Genomic DNA, 12,581 nt, shown 5'->3' on the forward strand with positions numbered 1-12,581 from the left:
CTTCTGCTACATAATTTTGACTACTATTTCACAAAAAAAATTAAAATCTAGGATATACAAATCTGTCTTGCTACACTGCAAGTTACTTCACTCTACATCCTGAAAGTTAAGTCTATCCCCAAATTCAGCCCAAGGTCTTTAAAAGAACTCACAAAATACTCTTACTAAAGGAAAAGGAGAATAACCTGTTGGCCTACAGAAAATTCCTTGGCATTAATGCAGGTAGAAAAGGAGACAGGATTAAAACATGATTGTTTTGAAATATTTAAGTTCTATTTCTATGTAGGTTTTGCCTCCATATTCCTGATCATTAACCCTTAAAATAGCCCTCTCTCAGCAGGTGCCAAGTTTGAAAAGCTCAATCAGGGGATTATTATGACAACCCCTTTCTTTCCTGCTGAAGGATTCCAATAAGAGAAGTTCCCTGACTGTTCTTACAGTGACACTTCAAGTGCCAGACTGACCATGACAGCAAATCTTAGATATTCTACCCTACTTTCAGCAGACATTGATAAGGTGTTTTAATTCTCTTGTGAATCTTTATTATTCAACATTTTTACTGTGAAGAACCTGTGAAGAACTGAACTGTGAAATGATTAAAGCAGATAATACTGGGAGACTAAAGCAAGTTCATGTGTTTTACTAGTGAGCTAAAACCAGCTGAACCCTTCTTTGGAAGCAAGGGAGCAGTGCAGTGTCCAGAGCATACCCAAACAGGCCTTTAAATGAGAATTTCTTTACACTACTCCAGTTCTGACTCAGCTTCATTTGCAAAAATAAACACTGTTGACATGTCTCAAGAGCCAAAAGCATATTGAGAGCACCAGTGATTTCAGATACCAGTTCCCACCCCCTTTTCCTTATCATCCCCCATGCTATGACTAATTCTATTTTTGAGGGTAAAACAAAGTGCATCCCTCCTCTTCATTAAGGTTTCACTGGGAAATCTTGTGAAAAACTCACTTTCACCACCCAGTCGTTACCTTTGTCAGCTTTTCCTGAAGCTCCTGGATTTTGGCCTGCTGCTCCGTATTGATCTATAGTTAGATAAAAGATGGAGGGAAAGAGTCAAAATCAAAGAGGAGAAAATGCTCTTTGCTTATTATATCATATTTGTTTTAATTTGTTTCCCGAAAATCTTGGTTTTCCCCTGTAATTCCAACACACCAAAACACTCCTTGGCAAATCCATTCCCATTTTGCTAACTTCCAGGTGATTTAGTATTTTGGTTACCAAGAAGATTGTTCAGTGTGAGAACACTCAGAATTCTTTTTGCTTTTTATTTGCTGTTCTTTCTGAGTAAAGAAAACCCTGCTGTATCCCCAAGCTGACTCCAAGCTCGGATGACACATCCAAGGCTGTCTTTGCCTGGCTTCTCAACACAATCCGTTAAGAACAGGTTATCCAGAGACAGCTTTATATCAAATCATAGAGAACAGTGAATCACACCAAGATGTCTTAAAACATAAAATGAAAGGGGGTGGGGGCTGTGAAGCCATGCATGTCACTGACTAGCCAGACATTCTTGGTTTCCGTGCGTAAAATGAAAGAGCCAGGAAGCAAAATCTAGGACACTGAAGTAACATACCTTTTCCAGTTTGGTATACAACTCTCCTGCCTCATTTTTCCCTTGATCTTTAACCTGTAACTTAAATATAAAGTACATGAAAATCTCAGGAAAAGCTAGACTTCTATCCAGTCATCACCTCATGCAATTTAAACATCAGCAGTTACACAAAGTATAAATCACATCATGAAAAACATGTTGTGTTAGTTGTACCGACCACGCTTATCTTTGAAGGGCACACCCACAACTTGTGTGTGCATGTGTCAAACAGCACTAGATATTCCAGCAAGCCTCAGCCCCCTCTCCCATGAAGCCTAAACTACCTTTTGCAGCTTGTTGTGGCATTCGGCAGCTTTACGTTTGAATTCCTCAGCTGCCAGGCGGGACTCCCTCAACTCTGACTCGTAGAGATCGCTGCGCCTGCGAGCCGAGATCAGATCCTCTTCCAGCTGATTCATCATCAGCCTCATTTCTTCTACTTGAGCTTGGTATTCCTGTAGTTGGGGTGGAAGGGAAGGAGAAGGGATCACAGTTTAGATGCAACAGGGGAAATGCTTGGAGCAGCAGATTCCAGAATACTGACTGCAGGCAAGAGATGCATTTAAGAGCATGTAGAAGAAAAGTAAAGTACAAAGTAAAACAGTAAAAACTAACTAAAATAAAATCCATGGTGTTCTGGTTTGAGTCTTGCCACTTTCCACTCAATACCTCAAAGTCAAAACATCGACTTTTTGAGAGTGCAGGAACACATACATACATCTACATACAAATGATAAAAATTACTTACATTTCTAATCTCTGAAACAGAAATGTGCCTTTGAGTTGATGTCTCTACTAAATGCCCAGATGCTCCCTCAAGATCTATTTTCTCAGGCTGATAACATGACAGTTATCACAGATCTGCACAGCTTGGGTAAAAGGAAAGAAGGAGAAGCAGAGGGGTAGCACACTGTGGCTTGCAGCCATCAGCTACTTTCTCCTGACAGAGTTAAAAAGGATCATACTGCTCAGTATGGGAGTCAACCTAAAATCAAATATTATCTTAGAAAAACTATCTAAAACTCACATTGCTCATAGAAGGTATTTGCCTAAACAGGCAGAAATAAAGATTCCCCATGTAGGAGACTATAAGGGCATTTGGATGGGGAAGGTGGGAGAAGATAAGAACATTTGAACTGACTATCTCAATGAGACTGAGAACTCAAACTGAAACTAGCTTGAGAGATTGCTTCACATATCTTCACTGGAAGAAAATAATTTAATTATGTTTAGCATTTACTAAGTCCTGCAAATATGCATTTTATAAAAAAAAAAAAATACACCAAAAAGCCCTCTCCAAAATCAAAGTATTTTTTACAAAGCTGAGAACAAGTAGAAAACATGCACATCAAGAGTTTGGAACAAAGATTGTGAAGGACTGACAGTGGGGGAGTCTATCTTTCTTTCCATTTTATTATCTTACACTATGCCTGACTACCCCCATATTCAGAAGAGTAACTGTCTCGTGACAGAATCAGGTTTGTCATCGCTCCCTCCAGACAGGCAGCTGCCTTCAGCTCAATGAGGGACTGCATGAGCACTGACCCTCATGCCAGCCCCTCATTCTCCAGCCTGGAGAGCTTATGCAGCTATTGAAAGAAGCCAGGCCTTTAGCAGATTGCTTTACTGTCCCTTACAGGGAGCAAAGAATAGCTCTTTGGCTTGTAATCCCAAAATTGGTTCTCCACTTTGTATGCCAGGCAGGGACCTACTCTTTCCAGTTCATCTCCTATGGAAGGGTGATCTTTATTTTCTTGCTGGAAAGAATCAGAATTTGTTTCTAATAACTATGCATGTATTAACTCAAATATTCTTTACATACAAATACACTTCTGAACAAAAAAGGCAGAACAGTTTGAAGGAATAAATGTTCTGCAGGGAAATCATGATTTGTTTAGACTTCCTAAAATACTGGGATTTTATATCAGCAAACACTTGACCAAAGAATTACATGTATGACAATAGTTGCCACTGTGACAATGAGCGTTTGGGAAGGGAGGAGAATGGGGAGGGAAAGAAGAAGAAAAAGAGGAGATAATTAGTAATATTTCAGGTTTTCTTGTTTCATCACATTTGCAAGACTGTCTTTGAGTAAGACCCAAGATCAGGTCAGAGGAACAGGCCACACCATTCAAGGCAACACAGAACAAACCTCTGGGATATGCATTAGTCAGTGTTTTAAAATACCATAAGGTATTTAAGTGCAGATTACTAGACAAGTTCAGGGCATGTACCTGAAGCAAATCACATCAGGGAGCTACAAAGAAATGAGTGGGACTTTCAGAAAAGTACAGATTCTGATTTGTTGCAAGTTTCCCTGTTAGTACAGTTCTTCATCAAATAACAACCAGAGCACAGGCTTAGTTAAAACAAAAAAACAAAACAAAACAAAACAAAAACCAAACACACATCCCAAGCAAACAAAAAACCCCACAAACCCACCATGCTCTTCTATCCAAGTACCTGAAGTTAAGTTGAACCTACAGCCTCACCCTGAAAATATCAAATGCCTAATTATTGGGTTTTGAAGGTTCTGATTTGCTGTTGATTTGACTCATTCTCTCTCAAGCCTCAGGTTTCCAACAGCAAAGCTTGAAGGGGCTTTTCCAGCTCCCAGTTCCCTCTAACTTAAAAATCATGGTCCAAGTCTTTAATGGCCAAGATCCACTGCTCATATGAGTCAGCACAAATCTCTCAGCATTTCTTTCAGCAAGGTTCTTGCACACGTGTTTCAGGGAGCTCAAAAGGCCACCACAGACATGAAAGTCTGCAGGATTCATTTGTTGAACTAAGCAGCCTCTTTATGTCATTGTGAATCTTCACAAGCCAAATTAAGAGATTCTGGGACAAAGCGTTTGATTAAAAATTACTTGCATTATGTTTCCTCTGTTACATGTGTCTGTACTGCCTAAGAATCTATGGATATTTAAAATCATCAAAAATGTTCCCCATTTCAGTATTTAAAGCAACTTTGCTAGTAAAGCACCAGAAGAGAGAGCAGGGAGCTTTAGATCCCTTGTATTACATAAAACAACCACCCAGAAGAATGCTGGGGAAGTCTATGGAGGCCAGCTACATCCAGAGGGTTGGGTTTGCATTTCATTACTTTTTACATAAGAGCTACTCATGTCTGGAGAATTATTACCAAGGTTTCTGGGCTTCCTTGTCTCAGAGACTTTGAAATGAGTCAGTTAGTGTTTGTAAAGTGCTTTGAAGATGAAAACCAACAGATAATTACAAAGAATTGTTTGAGTGCTATAGCAAATCTGAATTTCTTTTTCTCAATGCAGCATGTTGCTGTTAATTCATAAAACTGAATGGGTTCTTCCTTGCAATGGCCAAATTTGTCACAATGTTTTCATTTAATTTTGACATTTTTTTCTTATGAGCAACTATGTGAATTAATAAATTTTCAACATTCTTTGGGTGGAAAATAAAATTATTAATTTCTACTTCACAAATAGATCAAATCATGAAAAGAGCAGTTAGGCAACATACGTTCTATTTTGAAATACTATTAAGCATTTTAAATGGTAAGATAAAGAAGAAAAATTAAAAAAATAATAAAACAACAGAAAATTCAGATAGCTCAGTTCTCTCCCAGGTGAAGATTCATTAACTTGTGAAATTTCCATACCTTAACCATTTAAAATGGATAGGTCATTTCTAGTGCAGTATGTTACTAAAGCATTGTGACTTTCTCTTGAACTGATTGTATAGACAAAGTACTTTCAGGACTAGGAACAGAAAATGTGAAGTTTGGAGATTGTGATTACTTGCAAAATACACAAGTGGAATTTTGTTGCTTCCTGTATTGTTTGGGAACCCCTGTGAAATCACACAGCTTGGGAGTTATCACAGCCTATCAACACCGAGCGTAATCCTGGCAGCAGAGCTAGAATATGCCAAGAATGCCTATTTGTGGGCAGCCACTCTGCTCCCCAAAGAAGCAGGAATACCTGTTCTTTGATCTCTTGCAGTTTTCGGCTTTGCTCTCTGATATCATGAAGTAGCTGTAGTGCCTTATCATCTTCCTGAGACACCTCCATCCGTGCCTGCTCCAGGCTTCGCTTTAAGCTCTGCAGAAAGCAAAATGTTCAATACATAGGCTTTGGTTTCTCAAATGGTTGTATAATGAAGATCTTTAGTTACACAAATGCCTCCTTGACTGCAGTGAGGCATCAAAAAATGGAGGCACCAATGATGGAACTCTAACGAAATTCATGGCCAGTGCTGCCCCTATCTGAACAGAAGCAGCCCATTTTACAAACACTGTTTACTCAGCTTAAATCTTAGTTCAAATCTCCACTCCCTTACATCAGGTTTAGAGACAGAAACCAAACACAGACCACAAAAGGCATCCATTATTGACAGCATTTATCTATATTTTATCCAGCACTATTAATTCACAACCTAGATACAATCCTTCAACTCCATGTTACTTACATTTTTCTTGCTGCTGGTAAGTGAGTCAAACGCTTTAATCATTGTTAAATTTCTATTAGAAACAGAAGAGCTGAGTCTGTAGCTCACTATGTACCTTACCTCCAAATTTGGAGTCACCAGTGGAGTGGTACTCCTATTAACTGTTATTCATCAACAGAAAGATACAAACTGAATTTTATTTCTTTACCCAGTAGCATTAAGTAGAGGAAAATCACTTGGCCCCATTTTAAGATGTCCTTCCCAACAAACCAAGACATCAGAAATGGTTTTCAATTCTCTGGAACAGAGTATTAGCTGCATTTTTGTTCTTGGTACAAGAGAGGAAACATAATTGTGCATCTAACTGAAAATACAGAGACTATCAAATAGAATGAAAATATCCTCACTGGAATACTGCCAGTGACAACTGGGCAGACATTCCAGCTCTCATGAAAAATGAACTTTGAAGAGATGGTTTTACAGCCTCATTTTTATATTCTACCTGAAAAATAGCACCTGTCCTCCCTGACACTGTGCTGGGGAACGGGATCGGTCTGAACTCAGGACACCACAGATGGAGACAACACCACTGCTTCCTAATCCTATTTGTTCTTGAAGATTTCTGTCTAGGCACTGATTAGGCCCCATCCTCTTCCAGCTAAGAAACCTTCAAGAAGCACAACCCAGGCATGTTCTAGCACAGCCAGTAAGACAAACATCACAAAGAGTTTCAGCAAGACCAGGACAGTAGTCACTCCTGCATGATCTAAGCACATGACCATGAAACAACATCTGAATAAAACTACCAATCAAGCTTTTGCAAACACTTCAGGGCTCCGTGTTCAACAGATATCCTCTGACATAGCATTTTCTCTCCATCAAATACCCCACTGAAAGCATGATGGAAGAGAAAGACAAAGACCACCAGATTTCAGGCCTTCAGAGCTGAAAGGACTGGTGTAAGGGCTCACACTGCATTCTGTGATATAGGTGGCCAGGTCCTGCTCCAGGAGGGATCGCTGGGTCTCAGAGGCTTTCAGTTCCACCTCCTTTTGGCTAAGTACAGCCTCCACCTCTGACACTCTCCGGTGCAACCGCGTCATTTCCTGCTCCATCTGCAATAAATATCAAGAGGTTATAAAGGGGGGGCTTCAAAAGCTTTGTTAACTGCTACTTTCAGAGCTCTCTTTGTAAGGAATTTGTCTCCAAGAGACTTCTAGCTATGTTTCTCCAAATGGTGTTTAAATTCCGATACCATTGTCTCTGCTCCAGGAATGCACAGTTCTTCTTAAGGACAAAGTAGTAAGTCTAAGTCACCCCATTCATTCAAGCTGCTTGTTCATATTCAGTCATTCTTCGAACCCCAGTTAGCAAAGAAGACACAATCATTTTTCACCTGACTTGCAGAGATGGGTCACTTTAACCTTATCCCAAATCCATGCTGGACCAGAAGATGGTTTCCCCCCATCTCCTTGTCAGGAGCAAATGGTCAAATCCAGAACCGAGCAAGGAAAAAATAATGGAACTCTCATAAAAGTCTCAAAACAAGCAGTAAGTGTTAAAAGACTCCACCAGGTTCCCTTTATTGGAGCACAGCAACTGTTAAAAGACGTTCACCATAAGCAGTGACGTGACAACAGTTATATAAGCAGGAGCTGATGAGTGAGGAAGAGCCCTCAGAACAGTACTGCTGTAATGTGTGTCTGATGAAGAGGCAGGGCCTGCAGGAAGAAGCAGTCGTCTGTGGCACGCTGAGAAAAGCACTGTTTAAAATCCAGAGCCGCTTCTTGTTAAGTTAAAAGTATCTACAGCAACAGCATGGCCTAAATTCATCTCCCTTTGTACTGGACAGGAAGCCACCTCTCTGAAGGAAAAGCACTTTGCCCACCACGAGTCTGGATGATCAGCAGCATCTGACAGATCCCTGGACATACAGTGGTTGCAGATTCCTGGAGCAATGGGTGTGGCCAATCGCATAAATAAATACCTTGTGACACTTGTCCTGGGCGTCTTGGAGTTCTTTGCTCTTGAGAAGAAGTGTCTTTTCCATGGAGCTGACCTTGGCTGGGGAATCCACACTTGAAAAAACAGATCTAAAAGAGCAAAGCCAAACAGCACGTGAATATGGGCAAAAGGTACAGAAATCTGATTTATGCAGCCTCTGTAAAGTCATTGGGTACTTACTTATTCCAGGATAAAAGAAATGTGATTGTGCAGCAATCACAGCCTAACAGCCATCATTGCAGATCAAACGTACCATAAAAGCTAATGACAGTACATCATTATTAAATAAACCACGTGTACTTCTAGTTACAATATTAATATTTTCCATCAGTGGCTATGTCAGAGTGCAAAACAGTAAATCACAGCAGCAGTTTTGCATGATTTGTAGGGAATTGTAGGTGCAACAAAAACAGAGCATAAAGTCAATGCAACCATTTGGAAAGAGAACAAATTTTCAGAGAAATGCTTTTTATTTGGTACTTTATTTTTAAACAGGTTTTTAAATTACCATTGAAGTATAAAAGCCCTACAAACTTCAACATGTCATAATCTGCACCACAGGAAGAAGAATTTAATATCCTTAGTTACATTCTGTGAATCAAAATTGAAACTTCCCTAACCCAATTCATATGATCCCTACAAACCCAATCAATATCAATATGATTAGTCACACTGCAGAACTTCAGAGTTCCACTTAGAAGTAATTTTTTTTTTTTTCCCTGAGATACAACTGTACTGTTCAAAACAATTTGACTCCAGAAACCTGGGGAAAATATTTACTTGTTCTTAAGCTTTCTGTCTAATTGGGACTCAGCATTTAAGAAGTTTACCGTTCACATTAGTTTAAATTTATTTTAGAAAAGGATAGGAAGCCACCTGATGTTTAGGAGCATATTTTTAGTGCTTTGCACAGTCTTAAATATGCAACCTGCAACCAAAAAATTAAGTACACACATCAAAACACAATTTTAAAAATCACCTTCTCCCTCGCATAAAATGATTCAGACTAGAGGCTCGAGCAGTTAATGATGGAAGCAGTGTTAACTGATAGATGAAAACGCAGCAGTACAATGAAGGTGCTAATAAAAGATCACACAGGCTGCCCACACGTTGCTTTCTGCTTCTCCTGGCCACAGTTTGGTGTGCAGCCAGTTATCCCCACGGAGAGAAAGGAGCTTTGAGCAGCTCTCTGCATAGAGCCAGACACCCACACACAGCAGCACAGGCTCCTCTCAACACCAAGAAAAGTTTCATTCCATCACCACCATTTTCTGAGAAAAATCTACTCCTTAATCCAACTGGATATGCAGCAGAGGCACAGAAAGATATACATGGATTTTTACAAAAATGCAGCAACATTTCTGTATCAAACAGATCTTCAGCACCACCACCTTGAGCAGTGATTAGGAAACACAGTTTTAATATCAGCAAACAAGCACAGCAAAATCCACCAATGCTGCCTTGAAAGGTCAGATATTAATATATTTCTTCAGAAAACTGATATGGAAAAACTTAGAAGAAAGAAGCCTGCATGTCAATGATAGAGATATGATCAGGACTTACAAAAAAAAAATACTTAAAATTAATGCTTTTATACAGCATTCCTTTAGCCCTGGTCCAATCAATCTGATCCATCAAATTACCATATTTAAAAATCAATTTATAAAGCGTGTCTATACTCCTACAGAGAAAAAGCAACCATCTGAGAAAGATGCATATTAAATCCCATAACAGCTGGGTGTACAAACAAGGCTAAAAATGAATAGTTGAGAAAAGCAGTCTAAAAATACAAATTAAAGCTCACATTAACTAAAAAAGACACTAAGGAATCTGCTTTCAAATGTTAATCAAATATATGTAAATAGCTGCAAATATGTACTGAGACAAATCTGAAAATCTTCTTATAATAAAAATTTAGTTTTACAGGTCTGAACTGTATTGGCTAAAGCAGTCTTTTTCTTTAAATTATAGTTTCAATCTTAACCATCACTTTTTTATTTCCGTTCTTTTCAGATCTGAGGTATTACCTAAGAAAACTCTAGCCAGTTCTCACAGAGCTGGTTTTATTTGTGTCTTCTATTCCACCTCCCCAAAGGAGCTAATTTTATTCATCATTTTTGCTTGTTTATTTTATTTGCTATTAAAAGAATCAGAGCCTAATATTAACAGGCACTATTTTACATTTCAAAAATTTCTCATGGTGAGCCAGCTGAAAGCATCCCCAAGCACTGCAAGGCAAGCAGGAACAGAAGGGATTCAGGGAAGGAAATGAAGAGCTCTGCAAAAGGTAGGTGGTTCAGCCAGGTGGGATGGGACAGGGTACAGGAGACTGCCCAAGTTTGGATTTCATGAGGTGACTGCAGAGGGAGCTGCTCCTCAGGGTTGCTGTTGGCTTTGTAAGGGGAGAGAAGGCTGCAGACAGATAAAAGTACAATCTTTCTTCCCCAACCCTGTCCAAAGAGAGGAAAAAAATCCTTAAAAATATATGTGCTGGTGACACGATGATTCTCCTGCCATGGAAACTGTACATCTGATCCCCAAGGGAAGCTGATCTCAGCACTGGACACACAGTTTTTAGGAGACATGCTCTCCCAGTAATTCTTTCCTGTGTATAAATTGTATTAGAACAACTTCCTGAACATCCATACAACCTTCAAAGTATCAGAAAGGGGCAGACAGAGGAAGTCAAGAGAAATGGAATACTGGCTAATCTAATAAGCCTTGTCATGGTGATAGAAGCTCTCAACAGAGCATGACAAGGTGGAAAATACCCATATTTCTGGAGCACTTATATTCTTCCTCAGTCAGCATCATTGCAGAAATTAAACACACACAATCCAACATCAAAAGCCATGATGCAAAGCTATCATTCAGGCTGGGACCATCTTTGAGTATTTCATTTAATTAACTGCTACATCTGGATCAATTCTCTTAGTACAACAGAGCAGTTTCTGCTGTTTCCTCTCAAGTGTGAAAAAAAAGATTAACAAAAGGTAACCAGCTCCATCAACAAGAAAACTGCAACAAAAGATTAAAAAAATCCCAAAGCCAAGTCTAGAGTACCAAGCTGTCATAGCACTGGCTGTTCCAATTTACTCTCCAGAGAAGCAGTGCCTGCATGACTAAAAGCCAAGTTAACTTAGAGCTGACTAGTGATTTCACAGCTAGATCAGCAGCAGCCTCAACCAGCAGAACGAGCAGAAACGGTGCTGGTTGTGTAAAAGCTCCTCCAGTCCTAACGTGGCTGAGATGAAGAAGAAAAAAGCATTGGCATGGAAAAAGCTCCGAGCTGATTCTTGGTCTCCAACTTGTACCTTGTGCATCCCATCACACCTTGGAACTTCCTGTGTCCTTTTCTGCCACTGTCCTAAACCCCCAACTCACCTGTGCTTCTTCCTTCTCACAACAATTGGCACCATCTGTCCTAATCCTGGCCCCCACACAACATGCTGATAATCTCATCCCCCATCCCTCATGCTTTATTCTTTTTAGCATTATACTCATCTGTACCTTCCACCCCCTCGTAAATGCTTGCACAGGCCTAAAAAAAAAACCAACCAAAAACAAACAGTGATACCATCAATCTGTGAATAGAGCTTGCTGAAGCAAAGCATATTTTTGGTATGCTCATCCTGTGCTTCCTCTTTCATCTATCTTTGGTGAAAGAGCTTACCAGAACCCAACAAACTGTTGGAAGAAATCAGTAGAAATCCTTCTTTGTGGAGGAATGGCCCATTTTAACTGTCAGTATTTTATAATGACAGTCATGAATCCATATCAAATTTTTAAATTGAAAAAACCTCAACCGCAGTAACCCAAAACAAAGCAGAAAACAAAATCCTAGAAATCTTGAGAAACACCATTTCTTAAGACCTTACAGAGAGAAATCAGGCAGGCAAAAATGTGCATAATAAACTATTTTTTAATTAGGCATTTATTTTTTATTAGGTATTTTGATATATTTTATTTTGTATTTATTTTTATTAGGCACTAATTTTATTAGGTATTTATTTTTATTAGGCAGTTTGGTATATTTGGTTAGCCGTGGATTTATAACATATTTATCTTATGCTTCTGCTTGTCACCTGCAAAGGACAAGAACAATTTTCTTTCACCACTTGATGCATATTTTTGGCAGCTAAGGGTTTCTGTCACTTGTTCTAAGCACTGGAGATCAGCCATGGTTAGGGACAGGAAGTAAGGTGGGGCTAGCTTTTAATGGAATTAAACTCTTGGTTGCCTCTTATCTTGTCACAGTCACACGCTTGCAGCCAAACCAGCAGCCAGATTTGCAGTCAGGCTTTTCTCCCCCACATCCAGAATTCAGAGGCCATGATGAGAGAAAGAGTTAGCTGGTCCTTCTCTGCAGCCTCAGCCCAGCTCTCCTAAGCACAGATTTACTTAAACACTTGGCTGGTACAGGAACCCATGACTTAAGCAATGCCCTTGATTTCTCCTGATTGCTTCCTATGACACATTATTGCTGTGCCTTTTGCATTTTTGTTAAGTCTCACATTTGTCAGAGGGACACAAATTCTTCTCAAAT

The 12,581-nt window shown here is 39.5% G+C and overlaps 1 protein-coding gene across 15 annotated transcripts in view; it reads right to left on the reverse strand.

Moving 5' to 3' along the window:
- Positions 1-12,581, reverse strand: part of CIT (citron rho-interacting serine/threonine kinase) — a 68,219-nt gene that overhangs the window by 37,859 nt on the left and 17,779 nt on the right. For 9 of the 15 annotated variants that reach the window (XM_088064849.1, XM_088064848.1, XM_088064856.1 and 6 more), the window contains exons 11-16: positions 8,019-8,124; positions 7,003-7,146; positions 5,566-5,685; positions 1,891-2,061; positions 1,589-1,648; positions 984-1,037 (exon numbers count right to left, since the gene is read on the reverse strand). In XM_088064849.1, coding sequence (XP_087920975.1) covers positions 984-1,037; positions 1,589-1,648; positions 1,891-2,061; positions 5,566-5,685; positions 7,003-7,146; positions 8,019-8,124 — 655 coding nt within the window. The remainder of the gene's footprint in view (positions 1-983; positions 1,038-1,588; positions 1,649-1,890; positions 2,062-5,565; positions 5,686-7,002; positions 7,147-8,018; positions 8,125-12,581) is intronic. The other 6 variants (XM_088064859.1, XM_014253979.2, XM_088064855.1 and 3 more) reach the window with 1 other exon arrangement.

The sequence above is a fragment of the Pseudopodoces humilis genome, chromosome 20, assembly GCF_049639895.1.
Source record: "Pseudopodoces humilis isolate 2021_Gansu_Grassland_sample_001 chromosome 20, ASM4963989v1, whole genome shotgun sequence".
NCBI classification, from domain to species: domain Eukaryota; kingdom Metazoa; phylum Chordata; class Aves; order Passeriformes; family Paridae; genus Pseudopodoces; species Pseudopodoces humilis.